At 41.0% G+C, this 21,108-nt stretch overlaps 1 protein-coding gene across 1 annotated transcript in view; it reads right to left on the reverse strand.

The window, feature by feature from the left end:
• PDE11A (phosphodiesterase 11A) overlaps positions 1-21,108 on the reverse strand; it is a 262,481-nt gene that overhangs the window by 132,785 nt on the left and 108,588 nt on the right. The window contains exon 8 of the mRNA XM_043487864.1: positions 8,427-8,477. Coding sequence (XP_043343799.1) covers positions 8,427-8,477 — 51 coding nt within the window. The remainder of the gene's footprint in view (positions 1-8,426; positions 8,478-21,108) is intronic.

The following is a 21,108-nucleotide window of genomic DNA, read 5'->3' on the forward strand; positions in this document are numbered from 1 at the left end:
TGCTTGTAAGATTTTTAATAGATCCATTTTCAACTGAGAGAAAACATACAGAATTATTAAAGTAGTAAATAATTTCAAAAATAGGTAGAAGGGACAGAATATAGAACCATACAAATAAAAAGAATTAGAAATGTCAAGATTCAAGAAAATAATAGTTTTGAAGAATTTAGTCAGCAGAGTAGTGATAGCAGGACATATGAATGAAGAATCTCACTTCAGCAATTTCTATAATATTAAATTGCTGAATTAACCAAGAATTAATGGCAAGGGACATTTGCCCTGCTGTAGACCAGAGAAGGACGGATATTGTCATTACTGAATACTCAAAGAGAACATCTTAAACAAAGACAAAGAATCCCTTTATTTTCATATACTTAATGCTTCATGGGAAATCCAGGAAATTAAAAATCAGGAACTTAAAACAAGGGGCTGAGAGGATGTGCAGCATTCTCATTGTCACAGAGTCCTGCTTCAGAATTCTACTCACATGTTGTAACTTCCTCTGCCATCAAAATTGCAAATAGATCGATGAATTGGTCACTTGGTAGCAATCTCTTCAGCACCAGGAGCAAGGCTTGGCTTTAGGTGATTTAAGGGTTACAAAAATGAATCAGACAAGGGTATTCTCCCCGAAAAATTCTCCTAGTTTAACCAGATGACAGGTGCAGGAAGATTTATATCACAAGGTAGACATGATAAGTACGATGAAAGAATGAGCAGATCACTTTTGCCTGAAGGACAGTAAGAGCAACTTCACGCGGAAGGGCAATTGAGGAGGATCAGATGGATGGTAGAGGCTTTAAGTATGCAGACAGAGGAATGGGGATGGGACAAAGATAGGAAGGGCAGAGTATGGACTGGACACATCACCTGGAACGCCTGTGAAGGGTGGGTACGTGGGAGCATGAGAAACAGGCTGGAGAAGTGAACTGGAGGTTAGAGCTCAGAGCACTTTTAATGCCCATTTAAAGAAATTTGAAGTGATGGACTCTAAAGACTTAAAGAAGATGCTAAGCTTGGTCAGAAGGAAACTGGCGCCAACATAAGACTGCTGCTGATCTGGCAGCCGTGTGCAGAACCCCTCTGGGGGTGGAGCAGGGGGCCCGGACTGGAGCGCCCGCCTAGTCAACCTCTGCATAAGAGGGAAGGCGGATGTGAACTACGGTGACTGCAAGGATGACCAGAGGTGTCCGAGTCAGAATGGAGGGGACGGCACACGGAAGCGGGGGGCGTGAGGACACAAAGATAACTGTACAGTTACATCCACGGTGGGCTTCTGAAGAGGAGGCTGAGCGGAGCATCGCCGTCAGGAGTTCACAGTTTCTGGGTGAAGTGAAGAAACCCTCGTGATGGCTAAGCCCCGCCCATATCATTGAAGTGTGCTTGTGCTCCGTCATAGCTGACTCTTTGCGACCCTTCGGACTGTATCCCACCAGGCTCCTCTCTCCATGGAATTCTCCAGGTAAGAATACTGGAGCAGGTACGCCATTCACTTCTCCGGGGACCTTCCTGACCCAGGGATTGAACCCGGGTCTCCTGCATTGCAGGCAGATTCTTTACTGTCTGAGCCACCGGGGAAGCCCCTTCTCCTGCATTGGCAGGCAGATTCTTTACCCGCTGAGCCATCGAGGAAGCCCATCACTGAAGTGAGGGGCTATCAATTCTTTAGTTCTGATTCCATCTCTGTAGTGGCTGATGGCTCTAACTAGAGAAAACCAGAAAGAAGGGAGAGTGATCCAGGCCCAGAGGCCCTAGTGTTCTGGAAGCTTCTGACCCCTTTGGCCTTTACAGTTCCCTTCACTGTTTGGGGCTCTAACTGGGCCTCCCTATTGCCCTCCAAGCTGTCTTCCCCGGACCGGCAGGGCTGTTACTGCTCTGAAACGAAAACTGAACTGCCTTTGATTACATTCCCTTAGGCTCAGACTCTCTGGGTCTTCAAGTAAGGAATGCAGTTGACCCCACTGTGTTAATAATAGGTGGAGGAGAGAAGGTGGGAGAATCTTCTCTCAGGAAAAGTAGCTGCTCATAGTGTCCTCTGGGAGACAGTTTTCAAATGGAAAGAAGTGACAGACAGTGGCTGTTTAAGGTGATCTGAGAGGAGGTCAGGGTCACCCCAGGATGTACCTGCCCAGGTGGGTCCTTGAAGAGCCCTCCATGCAGAGCCACTTAGTTCAGCAGGATAAAAGGTCGGCCTGGACTTGCAGCCCTGCCTTCCCTTCCATCACCTTCCGCCCCCAATATTTTCAATACTCAAGAGTGACAAAGTACAGCCATCCTTTCTCTGATGTGGCATTGGATTAAGACACAATTCATAAAGAGAACCCCGTATGAACACGCAGACATCTGAACACAAGGCACCCACATATTTATGGTCCTGTCCTAAGCAGCGAGGCCGTCGGCTCAGGCTGCTGCCTTAGGAGCAGGAGGTGCCCTTTAAGATGCTGACTCAGCTGTGTCCCCCACAGTCAATTTCCTGCTGAAGGTTCAATAACTTTCACTGATGATGAAAAAAAAAACCTCAGATATTAAACTTGGCATAAATACTATTTAAAGTCAAAACAACCCCCCTTGATTCAAGAGGTTGGGGGCTCAGAGAAGAGACAGAATAGGTTAGGTATAAGATAATACCCAAATTCCATTCATAATGCTGTGTGATCATCTATAAACAAGCCTAGAAATAAGCTGGAGTGAACTGGAAGGTCACTGCTGTTGAGATTCCCAAAGGTAGCCAGCCTGTGGAAGAGGAGCTGGGAGCTGCTCCCTACAGATTGGGGTGGGGGACATGTGTCCCAGGCCCTCCCCACCGCTCCCCTCCTCAGGAGTCGCCGCATCACCTGGCATTGGGTAAATGTCAAGGTTCTAGGCCCTCTCTACACGGTGCATTTGTCCTCTGCAACAAGCGGCTGCAAGGCTTGGGCTTTTCCACTCAAAGGAGATTGGAAAGGTGATGGCCAGCACATGATCTGCCTTCCTGCAACTAGAAGAAGGTGCGCCCTCTGGAGGCTCAATTCCTAAACAGCATCCCATGCACCTGCCAGCCAGGTGGGGGTCAGTCCCCATGACTGCCTCCTTTGTGCAGGAAGGGCTTCACCGGTGGCTCAGCGGTAAAGATTCTGCCAGCCCACCAGGAGACGAGAGTTCAGTCCCTGAGTTGGGATGATCCCCTGGAGAAGGAAATGGCAACCCACTCCAGTTTTCTTGCCTGGGAAATCCCATGGACAGGCTACAGTCTGTCTGGAGGGCTACAGTCCATGGGGTTGCAAAGAGTCAGACATGACTGGGCAACTGAGCATGCGCATTGCACAGGAGGGGACTCTCGTTCAAGGCCTGTGACACACACATCTCCCTGCAGGACAGCAAGGACAGTTCTGAGGGCAGAGATTTCTTGTAACACCAGACTATTTCATGGATCGAACGGATCTCCTGAAACTTAACTACTAAGAAAATAAGAGGCTAGCACAGCCCTTCTCATTGCCCAGCCGGGCCCATGCCTTTCTTTTCACAGAGGAAACCATATTTTTGATGTAGCCATTCCTATTTTTGTAGGTAAAGTCCACAGGGTGTACCTATTCTCGGTACTTTATTTTACCAGGATATTAATCTGTGGCCTAGACAATAACATTGAAAACTTAAAACATGCAAGAGGTAGTCCAAACCCAAATACCCAATGTGAGTTACTGGTGTTTAATTACTGAGGCAGTTAAACAGTGCTGTAAACGAGTTCAGCTTTGATGGCAGCCATAACCCTTGCAGTTTGGAACTGAAAGAAGGGATGATAGAAGGTGGCAATATAACATGAAGATGACCATGAGTTGATTTTAATTGGTAAACTGGCATATACAGTGATAACTATTTGGTATGTCCACTGCATCGGAATCCTAGGAAAGTGCATAGAATTATGGGAGCATATAATTGGTGTACTAAACTCATTTTCTTATGTTATCGCAGCTGGCATCTTCAGGTTATTAAAAGCCTTTAAAAACCAGTCATCTTCAAAGAGATCTAATTGTCAATATGGTCTCTATACATTATTCCTCTCTGCACAGAGCAGAAGAGAAGCACACAGGCACTAGAATCTGCACAGATTTTTCTGGACACATCTTTCTTATTTCAAGTTCAAGAAAGATCAGTAAATGTTAAAAGGATAAACACCTTTCTTTAGATCTTGGTTTCCTCATTCAATGCATAGGGTGACCAACCCATAAGTGATAAATTAATATTATAACCTGTACTCATTAAAAACTTAAGGCTATATTATATAAAATGTAATACATAATTATATTATATATAATAATATTATATATAATATTATATATTATGTAAAAACTTACAGGTTATATTATAACCTGTACTCTTAAAAACTTAGCTCATTAGTTCAAGGAAGTTCTGTAATCTTTTTGTGCACAGGTGGCTCTAGAGAAAGGACTGTTTCCCAAGGTATAAATGATATATCAGAAAGAAAAAAAATGGGCCTGGGTTCTGATATTGTTGGATGAGCGATTATATGTTGTTTCACCTACTTATTTTGGTTAGACAATCCAGGGACACTTCTAGAAAGGTTTTCACTCTCTAACCCACCCCCTGCCCACCACCACATACCCCTCAAGGAGACTTTTCCCTACAGGAGAAATAGGATTAAGAGAACAAAACAGAAATGAAAACACTGCCCCCCACCTTATGGCATTCTAGAATAGGAAGAGAAATCCCCAACATGGAAGAGTATGAAATCGGAAGATAAGATACAAGGAAAAGTAATGTGGTACCAGCCTAGCATGAATGATTATTGAAGATTCACTACAGGTTTATCATATAGAAAATCTGTCTGTGTTGCTTTAGGCCATATCACCTAGGAGTACAGATAATAGTGAATTGAAAGTGATTAATGGTGTGTATCACACACCCTCCAGTATTGGGGCTCTCCATCTCTCAAGGTTCTTGTCCTGAGGATGTGACCACTCAGTCTGCAGTGAGTCCTTCAGCCTCTGCTGGTCATACTGGTAGGCAGGTGCTTTGCCTCTGGTCATATCAATGTGTCCTTCTATTGGCCTGCTGTAGCCTGTTGTGCGCTACTGACACTCTGGAATCCCTGTGCTCTTGGGAGCATTTAATTCACTGAAACTATATTAAGTCCATGCCTTTTGTGTCCACTCACGTCCTTAGCTGAGAACATGAACCCATGGTAGGCTGGAGTAAGAGACAAATCCAAGAGGCAGACTCCATGCTGAACTTGGAGTTATCCAGACACTGAAGCCCATGGCCTCAACTCCCAATAGGAGGAATTTTTTACTCAGAGGACTCTCATGTAAACAGACCACATCTCACTGGTCTTTAAGACATGTCTGAATCCCAGATGTGGTGAAGCATAGGCTGCAACTGGAGTCTGACCTGAGTATTTGACCTCCAGATCTTTTTAGCACTCGATGATGAAACCATATTCTCCCCAAATTCTGACCTAATCTCTGAATCACTGATCACTAGCTTGGTCCCAACTGGGTATAATACAACACATTGAAACTCAGTCATTCTACCACTTATGAAATCTCATGGGTAACTCTGATTCTACATTTCAAATTTCTCCTTTCTCTCCTCTCTTTCTCTATAACTAGAGTTATGTGTGTGTTTATATATATATATATAATATATATATTATATATATATATAGACAGAGGAGCCTGGTAAGATACAGTCCATACGGTTGCAAGGAGTCAGACATGACTGAAGCGACTTAGCATGAGCTCTGTTAAAAAAAGTATTATAGTAGCCAAGGTTATAATATTTTTTAATATATGCATAATTTATTTGTAAAACAAAGCACTTATTCACTGCTATTTAGCTACAATGTTAGGAAACTGCCATTGCACATACTCTAGTGTGAAATTTCAGTAAATACTTTTCTATGTGCAGGATTATTTTAAGCCCACTACATTTTCATGTTATTGCTGCAATTATAAGACATCAGCTACCAATTATGATAATGTTTTATTTACTTTATATTTCAAGAAAAAAAGCCGCTAAGTTAAAATTATCTACTATATCTCAATTACATTCTAATAAAATATTCACTAATATCTTACAGGACAAAAATCTGGAATAAATCAGTGTAGTTAATAATCTTGATCATTTTAAGATGAAATAACCCTTTTTCCCCTCAAATTTAAATACTTCATATTTTTAGTATGTTTGTGAGCTAAAAATAAAAAAGCATGGCAAATTCCAAGACGATGCGTTTTCCTTATTCTAAGGAAAGAATTAAGCCTGAACATAGGGCAGGACTTTTAGAAAGTAGACAGCTATTGATTTTGGCTGCTTCAGTACTGGACATGTCACATCGCATGGCTCTTGCCGTCATATTTAGTCCATTCTGAGCTTTGCTATTTTTCTGCCTGCCTGCCCCTTCCATCTTTTAGCAATGATGATATTTATAAAATAGTAAAAATATAAAGCATAAAACAGTAAAATATTTATATGGAATGTCTACATAACTAAATGTGATTAGAGTAAAAAAGCCTTAATATTTTTGATGGAAATGCTTATCAAATATATATAAGTATATATAAAATATAAAAAAATAACATAGCTGACTCACTTTTTTATACAGCAGAAACTAACACAACATTATAAAGCGATTATATGTCAATAATAAAGAAAAAAACAGCAAAATCTATAAAAGTAAATATAAAAATAAAATATAATTATATATCACCATATTTTTTAACATTTTCTTAATGAATACCTGTTTTGAGTTATAGAACACTAAAGCTTCTGGGGTTGATTCAGTCATTCAACTGAATGAAAGTCATTCTTTCATCCATTTGACAAGTATCATTGAGTGCTACTATGTTCCAAGAACTGTGAAAGGCGGTGGAGCCAGAACAGTGAACAAAGTGTGTAAAAAGCACCGCCCTGCGGCTGCTCACGTTCTGGGCTTACATAACATGTTTATCTCCACAGCAACAGACCCCGACTGCTGTGGTTTTGATTCCCCTGTCTTTTCCTCTGTTGTCTGCTGTCACCTCACTGACACCATGGCTCTCTTGGTCTGGGTCATCATGGCAGGTCTTTTCCTAAGCATCTCTCCAAGCCAATGAGAAACCATATCCCTGGATGGAGTCCAAGTGGCTCACCTTATGTTTGCTGCCCACGTGCTGCTCCCTGACTTTCCTAGCAGTTCCCTCATCCCTGCTCTGAGTTTAGGTTCTTCCCTTGTTTTCTTTTTTTTAAGCAGTGTGACTGAACCCTAATGATCTGATTCAATCATGAGGCCCAAAGGTCTCCAGGCCACTTTTTCCTGGGAAGACAAAAATGCATTTATATTCAAATGACATGCTCAAGAGTAGCCACCATCAAGTGTTACTACAAATACATATTACATTTTCTTTCTTATGATTGTAGTAACTTAGCTGATAATTCTCTGAAGTGAAAGTCGCTCAATCGTGTCCGACTCTTTGCAACCCCATGGACTATACAGTCCACAGAATTCTCCAGGCCACAATACTGGAGTGAGTAGCCTTTCCCTTCTCCAGGGCATCTTTCCAACCCAGGGATCGAACCCAGGTCTCCTGCATTGCAGGCGGATTCTTTACCAGCTGAGCCACAAAGGAAGCCTGATAATTCTCTGGACCTTTGCAAAATCTGAAAAAGACAGACACCTAAACTTCCCAAAGGAGGGAAAATCAGGGTGCCCATACTCCCCTGTTTTGACCACTCAGAAGTGCAGGGAGACGAGCAAGAATCCTGACCTGCCTTGAAGGGAAGGGGGGTGACCGAGGGGAAAGGAACATCTGAGACTCATGTCAGAGCAGGAAGGGGGTCCTGCTGGGTAGCTGTGTAGCACAGTGGTTACGGGACTCCAGTTCTAAGGCCAGATTGCTTGACTGTACCCCTTACAATCATTTGACATTGGCCTGTCTGCTCAATATCTTTGTGCTTCAGTTTACTCATCTGTAAAATAGTACCTACTTCATAGGAGTATGAGACTCAGATTAATACAGATAGAATGCTTTGTATTGTACCTGGTCCATAGTAAGCAATTGGTAAATGGTAGCTACTATTCTCCTAATCATCTCTTTACTTATTTTTACAGATCAAGATATACACCCTAAGATTTTAAGTGAACAGAAAGTTAGAGGTAAGACAAATGCCAAAATCAGGTATCCCAATTCTCATCATATTACGCAGATTTTTTCCCCTGATATCCTGCATACTTAAAAAAGGAAAGAAAGAAATACTGAATCATTTAAATGATTAGGAATGGGCCATTCAGTTATACATAAATTTCTTTTCCCCTCTAAAACTGAAATATGCAAATGGGCCTTACCCAGTTCTATTTCCCCAACATCTGGTGGGCAGGACTAGTCGTAGAGGCAAGAGACAAAGGGCCCAAAAGCCCTGGGACGTTTAACTTTATGCAGTATTTACTTCCTTACCTTAAACTTGTCAACTTCAGCTTTTGAACATGTTGCATGATAAGATAGCACCTGGTTCAGAAAAAAAGGAAAAAAAACACAAAACTTCAATAACTAGACATGACTTAATTTTCTGAAATTCTCCTGGCACAAAATTAAACTTTGTTCAAGTACCCCACCTTGACATAACAGTGGGTGCTAATATATGATGAGAAATTCCCAGTAACCATCTGTGATACAGATTATCTCCTGTGCCACTACAGTGAAATCCATTACAATGAGGAATGTAATGACAATCCATGTTAAAGGCTACGTATTTTATACCAGGATGTTTTTATAAGTAGTTACTTTATCCAAGAGACATGTGGCTCAAGACCACTGTTCCCAAGGTGTGAATATTTCTCCCATGAAATGCTTTGAAATGCAAATAAATTAAAAGGTATGTGTGTGTGTGCGCACATGTATGTATGTGCATATTTGTGTGTGTATGTCTATGTGTGTGTCCTGTGGCAGACACTGTAACTTGCTGACTCAACTTCCATGTCTGGTCTATTCTCATTTGCCTGCTTTTGTTCTCTAGGAAAGATTATATTGTTATTCCCAGCCATCTGCAATTTTCTTTTTTCATTGGCCACACCCTGTTGCATGTGGGATCTTAGTTTCCTGACCAGGAATTGAACCCACGTCCCCTGCATTGGAAGACAGATTCCTAACCACTGGACTATAAGGGAAGCCCCCTGCAATGTTTTTTGTAAGAGGATTATATTTCCCTGTATCATGGACATCAACCTTAGTATGTGATTTATTTTAGTCAACGGATGGTGGAGGAAAGTGATGATGCCACCTTTGAGAACAGCCTTTAAGAGCCATCATGTGGTTCTGCCATATTCTTTCCCTCCACCATGGGAAGGGCATGGCCCTGAGAGGTGCTGCCCCTCTCAGCCTGGGTCTCCAGGTGAAGGAGGTGCATGGAGCTAGCCAACACACTGCCGATGCTGTGTCACATGAGCAAGAAATCAACTTTCGTGCTTTATCATCGCATCATAACTTACTGATAGAGTTTGAAAATCAAAAACCCAATTAGAAGGCTCCCCACCACTAGGGGTGGTCATGTGGGGTGGCCGTGTGACATTCCTCTGATCGATGAAATATATGTGGGAGTGTTGGGTCTGCCTGTATCCTGTCTTTGTTTTCCCTGGAAAATGGCTGTAAGGCCTAGACATGCAGCAAAATCTGTCATCTATGAGGTTATGGTCATAAGTGTGAATAGAAGCCTTGCTATAGATCTAGAGCAGAAAGGGAAAGAGAAATGAAGCTGACCCTGGTCTGCCCTGTTCCAGACTTATTGTTCTGTAGAAGAAATAAACTCACATTTCCTTGAGTCAGTATTGGATGTTACAAGGCATATGAACACATTCATGCACACACAAACACAATGTATGTATTATACATATGCTACCAGTTCCATCCTTAATCTATACAAATATCAAATAAATCTGAGAAAGGTTAAATCCCTCTTCAACTACAGCTTTAGAGAATCTCAGTGCATATTTTGCTCCAAAAAGTAAAGTAATACATTTCTTCTGATACTGACAGTCTCTTGTTGGCGAGCAGGGCCGTATCATCAGCCAGGAAGAGTACCTTGTTTTTGCAGGAGCAGGTCCTTTGGTAGGCTGCAGTCTAGGAGGAGGCGACATTGTCCCCTCAAAGAATCCCTAGAAGGGCAACAAGCCAGCAAAGCAGATTCCTCAGGACAAGAGAGCCTTGCATCCTGCTATAGAATGCTCTGGTTTTATCCTTCCAAGCAGTTTCTGCTGTTTGGTCCTAAAGGGTTCCCTGGAATGCATCAGGAAGGTGATCGTGTGTCATTGCTCCAGTTAGCCTCAGGATGTGCTTTACACGCAGAGCACAGCGATGAGAACCTAGTAACGTCTGTACCCCTTTCATGTACAGCATCATTAGCTACCACGCAACTGACCAGAGATACACAACAGCGATCTTGCTTAGCTCCTAGCTTCTCACTGTAGTAAAGCCTCTGATCAAATGTGACCACCTCACTCTTCCTAATGAGCATCTACAAAGGGGGCACACAGGACTTTTCCTCATCACCTGTGGTCAGGGATCACGTCCATCTTACTCCTCAAACTGCATCAGCTTTGGTTGTTCCCTCATAATTTCACTGAAACAGCTTGTATGAAGGTTTCTGATTTCTTGCCATCAAATCCAAATCTCTCTGGACAGATCTGCAAATGTATTTCGCAGCAACATTGAATGCAGGTGATTGCCCTTGCTGTTTCTGAAGAGGGTCTTCTTGACACCACACTATTTTGGTTGTCATACCGCATTCCTGTCTGTTCTTTCTCTGTGTTCTCTTTCAGCCTGCCTCCTCTATTTGAACTCTAAATGGAAACATTTACTCAGTCTCTTCTTCAGTGATGTCACATATGCTCGTGACCTTATATATCATCTGTAGGTTGACAACTTTCAAATTTAGCCCTAATCTCTCCTTGAGCTTCAAACTCACATATCCTGCTGTTTACGTCACTAACTTCCAACTTGGTTGACTCGGTAGCATCTCAAACTTAACACACCTAAACATGTCCCCTGATTTTCCCATCGTAGTAGACAGAATGATGCTCCTCGTCCCCTCATGATGTCCACATCCCAGTCCCTGAAACGTGCACATATTTATGTTACATGGCAAGGGGGAATTTATGTGCCAGTGGATTTAAGGATGCTTATCAGCTAACCTGTAGATAGGAAGATGATCCTGGATTATCTAGGTGAACATAATGTAGTCACAGGAGTCAAAGGAGAAAGCAGGAGAGTCAGAACCAGTGATGTGACATGAGAAATATCAATGCTCCATTGCTAACTCTAAAGACGGAAGGGAGACATGAGCCCACAAATGCAGGAAGCCTCTAGAAACTAGAAAAGGCAAGGAAACAGACTGTCCCCAAGAGCCTCCCCTAGGAGAAACACATCCTACTCACACTTTGATGTTAGCTCAAGGAGAGCCGTTTCAGACTTCTGACCTCCACAACTTCAAGATAATAAAGTTCTGTCTGTTGTTTTAACCCACAAAGTTTGTGCTAACTTGCTACAGGAGCCAGGGGAAATGGATGTCACCAATCTCTTTTTCTTCCAGTCTTCCCAGCAACATGATGAAACTTCATCCAATCAATTATTTAAAGTAGAAAAACCTGAGGGTGATCCTTGATTTTTTTTTCCCTCCCTCTTTCCCTCACACTGAATCCAGCAGAACAATATGTCACTTCCACTCCTGTATCCTGACTCTTTTCAGTTTCACCACCACTACCCAGGTCCAGTTCGCCATCCTCTCCTACCTGGGCCCTGACAATAATCTTTCTACCCTGACCCCTTCTGTTCTCTTTGGCATACATCAGCCAGAGTGATACCTAAGAAATATAAATCCGATCTTGCTATCCTCCAGCTGAAAACTCATCAGTCATCAGTGACTCCAGTTACATTTAGAATAACATCCAATTCCCAGACAGTGACCTGACAGGTCCTTGCGATGTGGCCCCTGGCGCCCTCTCAAATCACACTGCATGCACTGCACTCTCTTCTATATATTCTCTGGACATGCTCGCCTCCTTTTGAGTTTTCTATATACCAAGCTCTTTTCCATCTTACAGCCTTACTTGCCCTTATCTCCTGGTTGATATTTTCATCCTTCTGAAATTAGGTTAAATGTTACCTCTTCAATAAGGTCTTCAATCAGTGCCTTGAGAAACCACCTCACTCACCATTACTCTGTATTCATAGGCTGTTTTCTTCACACCACTTATCACAGTTGGAGTTATGTGTTAGCTTGTCTGTCACCTGCCTCCCCCTCTAGACTGCAAGCACCATGAAGGCAAGGATCAGATCTGGTTTTGGTTGCCAATGGATACCCTGTCCCTAGAAGAATGCCTGATACTTAGTTGGCACTCAGCAAATATTTAATGAATCATGCAATAGAAAATAATCTTAAAAGAAAAGAATCTATTTCTCATATGCTTCTCTGCTTGTATTTGAGTGGCCTTAATTTATGTCTTTTCCTCAACAAAATCATGATATGTCTTAGAGCATAAACTAAACAGTGTAGGTAGGGTTGCCAGTTTTAAGAAATAAAAATACAGGAGACCCCGTTGAATTTGAATTTCAGATAAATCACTAATATCTGCACTATTTGAGACATAGTTATACTGAGAATATTATTTGTTGTTGATCTAAAGTTCAAATTTAACTGGTTGTCTTTCTGTTTTTACCCAGTAACCTTACTTCTCCTCTCTTGAAATTAAAAAGTCTGGAAACAAATATGGAAAACTTTAAGCCACATTCCAAAATTTTTTCATATTCCTCACTCAACCCCTCCCAGTGACTTTTTCTTCCCAGTATTTTATCTGGCAAACCTAGCAAATATCTCAAGTCTAGAGTATTTTCAGCAAAATCAAATAACCTCACTAATCTAAGATCTGAGACTAACCTATGGATGCCATTGAAAGAACTATAATCAGATCAAAGTAATTCCTGATTACTTGTAGCATAACCAATATTCCAAAGACAATCATTGTGTGTGTGTGTGTGTGTGTGTGTGCACATGCAGGTGTGACCATATGGCACAGCTGATGACTAAAAATCATGCAAGTTTCTGTGGTAGAGAATTAAAAAACAAGTTAAAGAATTTATTTTTTAAGCTACTATTGTTGTGAAACCCTTTTGGATAAGTTAAGGTTTCCTCCATGTTTCTAGAGCACATTAACTTTAAAAGAATCCCTTAAGCTATTTATTTCATACCAAGGAGCTAGAGATACTATTTATTTCTGAGTAATAATATATTTGATAGAATAAAAAAGGTTTAAATGAATGTACTGTAATGGTTTTGAAGAAAGAAGCATTTGCAAATCTTATATGTACACTTTCTCTATGAAGAACATTGTTAGTTTATGAGAGTTTAGCCATTACATACACACTCACAAGATTTTTTTGACAGCTAAATCGAATTTGTATAAAGTTTACTTACAAAAGTAAAGAGCTGACCCACAGAGCACTTAACAAACATTAAACTTTCACAAGAAAATGTCTATTCCTGATAGCTTTATCTTTTGTAGCTGTATTAATTTTGAAAATATTTTAAAGTAAAATCTAGTGACTCAGTTTCATTGGTGAGCTCTGACTGAAGAAATCTCTATAGTTCCAAAAATAAATCACTATTTGCAAAACCCTACCAACTTTAATTATCTTTTGGATTGAACTTGCTCCTAGCAAAACAAAGAAACAGCGGCAAGAAAATGTAAAAGAAAGCTACTGTTAGACCCATGCACAACAGACTAAAGAAGCCATGTTTTTGTGTCGTGTTTCCACAGCAGGAAAAGACAGTTAACTATATTTCAAAAGAAAAACAATGAGCAGAGCTATGCAATAGGACCACTGTAGCAAGCCTTGCCCTCTGCCATATGCGGTTCAAGACCAGAGCCAAATGCTTGCCTTGCAATCCCAGGAACTGCCCCTAAGTAGCGGAGGGCAAATCTCTGACAAGAGAGTACTGAATGTTAATTTATTGCGGATCTAGGAAGCCATTTGCTCCTGGAATGAGAAATGAACCATTGCAAATGCTGGCTGCCAGAAATACAAACATAAAGAACCACTTCACAGGGAGCAGGAACGCAGACCTTGCTGAGGACCCAGATGGGCTGTCTCGGGAGGCCTGAATATTTACTCATGTGTTTACAGTTCAGGAGGCAAGGCGGCACTTGGTGGCATTTGAAAAAAACTGGTATCAGAGTGAAGGTGGCCTGCAGGAAAATCGCAAATACTTTATACTGATGAGCTCGGAAGAAGTAAAGAAACTTTGTGATCAGCAGCAGGCCTCTGCCAAAGGTGGCAAACCACAAGGAATGAAAAGCCAATTTACTTGGGGTGACTTGATAGAAGGGCTAGCTGAGTAAAGAGCCATTCTCTAGAATTTCTTAACAAGAGGATGATAGGCTTCAAATACCCTGCAACTGAACGAATTCAGGGAAACTGAGAAATCATCAGGTTCTACTATTAAATATTTAAGAAAGTGTCTGCTGTTTAATGGAATAAAATGTTCAGAAAGATAACTTCAAATAACTGTGTCTGCTGAGTGACCCGTTATCACAGCCTTTGGACTATATCTGTCATAAAACATATTTTTAATATTCTAAAAAAGACGAAATCTTTTGGAATTTAAAGCAGAATAAAAGATTCCTGCAGAATCTAGGGTAATAAACAAAACAGTCAATTGTCATAATGACGTCAGTTCAGCTGCCTTTTAACTACTATCTGCAGGAAAGAAGGGTCACACTCGTAGTTCGCATCAGCATATATGTATTGTGTGCCTACTATGTGTAAATCATTGTGATAGATATTTTGGTCTTCTTTTTCCTATCCTGGCAAATAGATTTTATTGGTGGTGGTTTTGTCACCAAGTTGTGTCTGACTCTTGTGATCCCATGGACTGTAGCCTGCCAGGCTCCTCTGTCCGTAGGATTCTCCAGGCAAGAATACTGCAGTGGGTTGCCATTTCCTTCTCCAGGGGATCTTCCTGACCCAGGAATCAAACCTGGGTCTCCTGCATTGCAGGCAGATTCTTTCCCGATTGAGCTATGAGGAAATTGGAGGCCTCAGTTTTATCTGAATGCTGGTAGTTATATGAAGCACTGTGCTTCATACAGTGCTTTGTTGAGGCTTAAGGTGACTCAGATGGTAAAGAATCTGCCTGCAATACAGGAGACCTGGGTTCAATCCCTGGGTCAGGAAGATCCCTTGGATCTTCCCACTCCAGTATTCTTGCCTGGAGAATCCCATGGACAGAGGAGCCTGGTAGGCTACAGTCCATGGAGTCCCAAAGAGTTGGACATGACTGAGCAACTAACACTTTCACTTCATTTTCAAGGAAGAGCTCAGCAGGAGTTGTATGCAGAGTACATCATGCGAAGTACCCAGCTGGATGAATCACAAGCTGGAATCAAGACTGCTGGGAGAAATATCTATAATCTCAGATATGCAGATGATACCACAATGGCAGAAAGTGAAGAGTAACTAAAGAGCCTCTTGATGAGGGTGAAAGAGGAGAGTGAAAAAGCTGGCTTAAAACTGAACATTCAAAACACTACATGGCATCCGGTCCCATCACTTTATGGCAAATAGATGGGTGAAAAGCAGAAACAGTAGCATATTTTTTTCTTGAGCTCCAAAATCACTGTGGACAGTGATTGCAGCCACAAAATTAAAAGACACTTGCTCCTTGGCAGAAAAGCTATGACAAAGTTATACAGCACATTACAAAAGTAGAGATGTCACTGCCGACAGAGGTCCGTATAGTTGTGTATGGATGTAAGAGTTGGACCATCAAGAAGGCTGAGCACTGAAGAATTGATGCTTTTGAACTGTGGTGCTAGAGAAGACTCTTGAGAGTCCCTAGAACAGCAAGGAGATCAAATTAAGTCAACCCTAAAGGAAATCAACCCTGAATATTCATTGGAAGTACTGATGTTGAAGCTGAAGCTCCAACATTTTGGCCACATAATGCAAAGAGCTGACTCATTTGGAAAGACCCTGATGCTAGAAAAGATTGAGGGCAGGAGGAGGAGGGGGTGGCAGAAGATGGCATGGTTAGATTGCATCACTGACTCAATGGACATGAGTTTCAGCAAACTCAGGGAAATAGTGAAGGACCGGGAAGTGTGGCATGCTGCAGTCCACGGGATTACAAAGAGTCTGACATGACTTAGCGACTGAACAGCAACAGCAGGAGCTCTCTCCAATATAACCTTCCTTTTCACCTTTTCTCCCCTATTTCTCCATTTCAAATGTAAAATAATAACATTCTATTCCTTTATCATTGAGAACGGTTTTCCAAACCCTCTGGTTGTTGGAGGCAGTCAAAATTTATTCCCTCGTATATTTACTATCCTGGGAGGGCTTGTCAAGAATCTTCCCATGGAATCCTAATGCCAAAGTTAGATAATTTTTCGCCTACATTCTTACACTTCAGAAATTCTCATTCATTAGCTCAGTGGGTCACAAACGTTAACATGCATCAGAACAGAGATGTCTGCCTCCAGAATTCCTGGTTCAGTGCAGCTAAGGTGGGACCTTAAAAGCTGCACTTCTAACAAGTTCCCAGGTGAGGTTGATGCTGCTTGTCTGGGAACTACACTGTGAGAACCACTGTTCTGATTCCCATCGATGGATTCTAGGTTTAAAATGTCTAGATTAGAGGGGAGGAGTGAGCAGAAATGAAAGAAATAAAGTGGTTTGGGTCTTCTCCCAAATCCCAGTGTGATTTGAATAGCTTTAAGATGCTTAGAAATGTTTCTTTAGTTTTATTTTGCTAGTTGGTTTTCAGACTGTATTTCTTTATACTTCTGAATTCCATTGACAATGGAGATAAAAACGCCATGAAATTAGTTTTGTTGGATTTATTTAGAACACTTGGGCTTATGCAAGCAATTTGGTAAAGATCTTGCTTAAAATTATGTCATCATGTGAGTCAACTCTTTGACATTTCTGGGCCCAGAAATCAGAATTTATCCCCCGTATGGCACTGGTTTAGAGAATGACTTCATTTTCTCCCTGTCTATTGGGGTCAGTAGTAGTACTTGATTTTGCTTATGTAGATTAATTGCTTTATGAATTATCTATAGCATTCTTACAGCAGGTCATTTTCTTCCATTTAGTAGTTTCATCTTCCTAATTTGTGGTCACTTAGTACACCAGCATTGGGAAGCAGCATAGCTTGTTGGTTGAACACAGGGACGCTGGACTTAGATGACCTGGGCTCATAATCCTGGTCCACTAGCCCTTAATTATCTAAACTCGCTGAGTCTCAGTTTACCTATCAGTAAAAAGCAGGGAATACCTGCATATCCCACTCACATTTCACTAGCTGGACAAAGTCCCATGGCTCTATCTAACTTCAGGGGAGTGGAAGGTATAGCCCTCCAGAAGGCTCGGCAGGTGATGGGCTCTAAAGACTACCACAATGGTTCAGTCAGTCAAACCGCAAGTAGAATTAGAATTGTTTTTGAAATCAGGGCAAATGAATCCAATATATGAACCACAGCATATGAATTTTACAGTGCTTTTTAATTTTTGCTTCTTTCCTGATTCTCTTCTGTATTTCAAAGAGTTATGTGTGATACACAGGATCTTCAAATAAGTGGGATTATGGTATAACCTTATTACACTCTTTATATTTAACATATTATAGTACATGTAGCATATGGTCATTAAACATTGCTGATTTGACTAAATACATTGTGATACCCATAGAAGAAAATTATTATAACGAAAGGTTATTATTGGGTTAATTCAGTTCCATAGCTTTTAGGAACTGCTTAGCTACCGATTTCAATCACTTCAATGTCGTTAGGGTGAAAGAAATAGTCTATTTCTTTCCAAAAAGTTGCATGTGGCAATAATTCTAATTTTTAAAAAGTTTTTAGTTGTTTCTCATAAAAGATCTCAGCCATTAACACTTAAATTCAGAACTCTTTTTTGGATTAATTCTTACTGTAATTTAATATAGTTCTATACATATGCATATTACACTATAATTTACAACTGTTTCAAAATAAATGTTCCTTTCTCACAATTGCATGACTCCCCACATTATGTGTGAAAGTGAGGCTGTTTTTTTAATCATGTAGGTGATTAACAGTATTAATATTTCACAAGTGCTTTTCTAATGAACTCATTGCTTACTTGTTTTCTTACTTGTTAATAGCAAAAGAAGAGAACATAGCCTTCTTTTGGACTAATTGAACAACTTGGATTGGTTATTTCTGTTTCTAAAACAACTATAATATGTGTCAATGCTTTTTCAAATCTATAATTTAAATATTTGGAACTGATGTTTTTTAATGCCAGATCTGATTTCACTTAATGCCACATTTCAAAGTAGCTTGTTATTGAATACATATTTATTTTCTGTACCTCTCCCCTCATGGTTTTTGCATAATCAACAAGACTACCATGGTTGATGATCTGAGAAGAAATACCTTGATTATTTGCATTGACTCTGCAGGAACACCATAGAGAACTTTACGTTGGAAGCAGTGTGGTTTTGCTTGAAGCTGCCCCTGGAGTAAAAGGGGTAAGAAGGGACGAGGCCTAGTTTGGGCCACTGTCAAACTGACTGGGGCCACAAGGGCAAACAGTTGCCATGGAGGAAAGAGAAGTCCAAAAGTAAGAGTGAAAAAGGGCAGTTTTCAAGCTGTCTGGGCAAGGTTGGTGGATACAGAGATAAGATTAGCTCTGAGGGAGTAAGTCAGGAAATAGTATACAAGCAGTTGAGTATCTAAATCATGAGCCATTCAATCAAGAAGTATCTATTAAGGACTTGCAAAACATTCTCTGGCATAAATGTTACCAACATTTTCTTAGATCAGTCTCCCAAAGCAATAGAAATAAAAACAAAAATAAACAAATGTTTGACCTAATCAAAGTTATAAGCTTTTGCACAGCAAAGAAAACCGTAAACAAAATGAAAAGACTGGAAGAAAATATTTGCAAATGATGTGACTGACAGGGCTTAATTTTCAAAATATACAAACAGCTCATACAACTCAATAACAAAAAACCCAAATAACTCAATCAAAAAAATGGGCAGAAGACCTAAGTAGACATTTCTCTAAGGAAGACATACAGATGGCCAAAATGCACTTGAAAACAAGCTCATCATCACTAATTAGTTCAGTTCAGTTCAATTCAGTTGCTCAGTTGTATCCGACTCTTGGCGACCCGATGAACTGCAGCACGCCAGGCCTCCCTGTCCATCACCAACTCCCAGAGTTTACTCAAACTCATGTCCATTCAGTCGGTGATGCCATCCAACCATCTCATCCTCTGCTGTCCCCTTCTCCTCCTGCCCTCAATCTTTCCCAGCATCAGGGTCTTTTCCAATGAGTCATCTCTTTGCATGAGGTGGCCAAAGGATTGGAGTTTCAGTTTCAAAATCAATCCTTCCAATGAACACCCAGGACTGATCTCCCCTAGGATGGACTGGTTGAATCTCCTTGAAGTCCAAGGGACTCTCAAGAATCTTCTCCAACACCCCAGTTTAAAAGCATCAATTCTTTGGTGCTCAGCTTTCTTTACAGTCCAACTCTCACATCCATACATGACTACTGGAAAAACCATAGCCTTGATGAGATGGACGTTTGTTGGCAAAGTAATGTCTCTGCTTTTTAATATGCTATCTAGGTTGGTCATAACTTTCCTTCCAAGGAGAAAGTGTCTTTTAATTTCATGGCTGCAGTCACCATCTGCAGCGATTTTGAAGCGCCCCCCAAAATAAAGTCAGCCACTGTTTCCACTGTTTCCCCATCTATTTGCCATGAAGTGATGGGCCCGGATGCCATAATCTTAGTTTTCTGAATGTTGAGATTTAAGCCAAACTTTTTACTCTCGTCTTTCACTTTCATCAAGAGGCTCTTTAGTTCCTCTTTGCTTTCTGCCATAAGGGTGGTGTCATCTGCATATCTGAGGTTATTGATATTTCTCCCAGCAATTTTGATTCCAGCTCGTGCTTCACCCAGCGCAGCGTTTCTCAAGATGTACTCTGCATAGAAGCTAAATAAGCAGGGTGACAATATACAGCCTTGACATACTCCTTTCCTGATTTGGAATCAGATGCTGTGACCACTCACCTAGAGCCAGACATCCTGGAATGTGAAATCAAGTGGACCTTAGGAAGCATCACTATGAACAAAGCTAGCGGAGGTGATGGAATTCCAGTTGAGCTATTTTAAATCCTAAAAGATGATGCTGTGAAAGTGCTGCACTCAATATGTTAGCAAATTTGTAAAACTCAGCAGTGGCCACAGGACTGGAAAAGGTCAGTTTTCACTCCAATCCCAAAGAAAGACAATGCCAAAGAATGCTCAGATTACTGCATAATTGTACTCATCTCACACGCTAGTAAAGTAATGCTCAAAATTCTCCAAGACAGGCTTCAGCAATACGTGAACCGTGAAGTTCCAGATGTTCAAGCTGGTTTTAGGAAAGGCAGAGGAACCAGAGATCAAATTGCCAACATCCGCTGGATCATCGAAAAAGCAAGAGAGTTCCAGAAAAACATCTATTTCTGCTTTATTGAGTATGGCAAAGCCTTTGACTGTGTGGATCACAATAAACTGTGGAAAATTCTGAGAGATGGGAACTCCAGACCACCTGACCTGCCTCTTGAGAAATCTGTATGCAGGTCAGGAAGCAACAGTTAGAACTGGACATGGAACAACAGACTGGTTCCAAATCAGGAAAGGAGTACGTCAAGACTGTATATTGTCACCCTGCTTATTTAAGTTCTATGCAGAGTACATCACTAATTAGTTGAGAAATATAAATCAAAACCACCATGAGGCATCCCTTCACACCAGTCATATTGGCCATCATAATAAAAAAGTCTATAAATAATAAACACTGGAGAGGGTGTGGAGAACAGGGAACCATCTGACACTACTGATGGGAATATAAATTGTTGCAGCCACTGTGGAAAACAGTATGGAGTTTCCTTCAAAAACCCACAAAAAAGAGTTGCTATATAATCCAGCAATCTCACTCCTGGGCATATATCCAGAAAAAAACCAATAATTCAAAAGATACATGCATCTTACACTTTTAATAGCACTATTCACAATAGCCAAGACATGGAAACAAACTAAATGTC

The sequence above is a fragment of the Cervus canadensis genome, chromosome 15 (genome assembly GCF_019320065.1).
Source record: "Cervus canadensis isolate Bull #8, Minnesota chromosome 15, ASM1932006v1, whole genome shotgun sequence".
Taxonomy (NCBI): domain Eukaryota; kingdom Metazoa; phylum Chordata; class Mammalia; order Artiodactyla; family Cervidae; genus Cervus; species Cervus canadensis.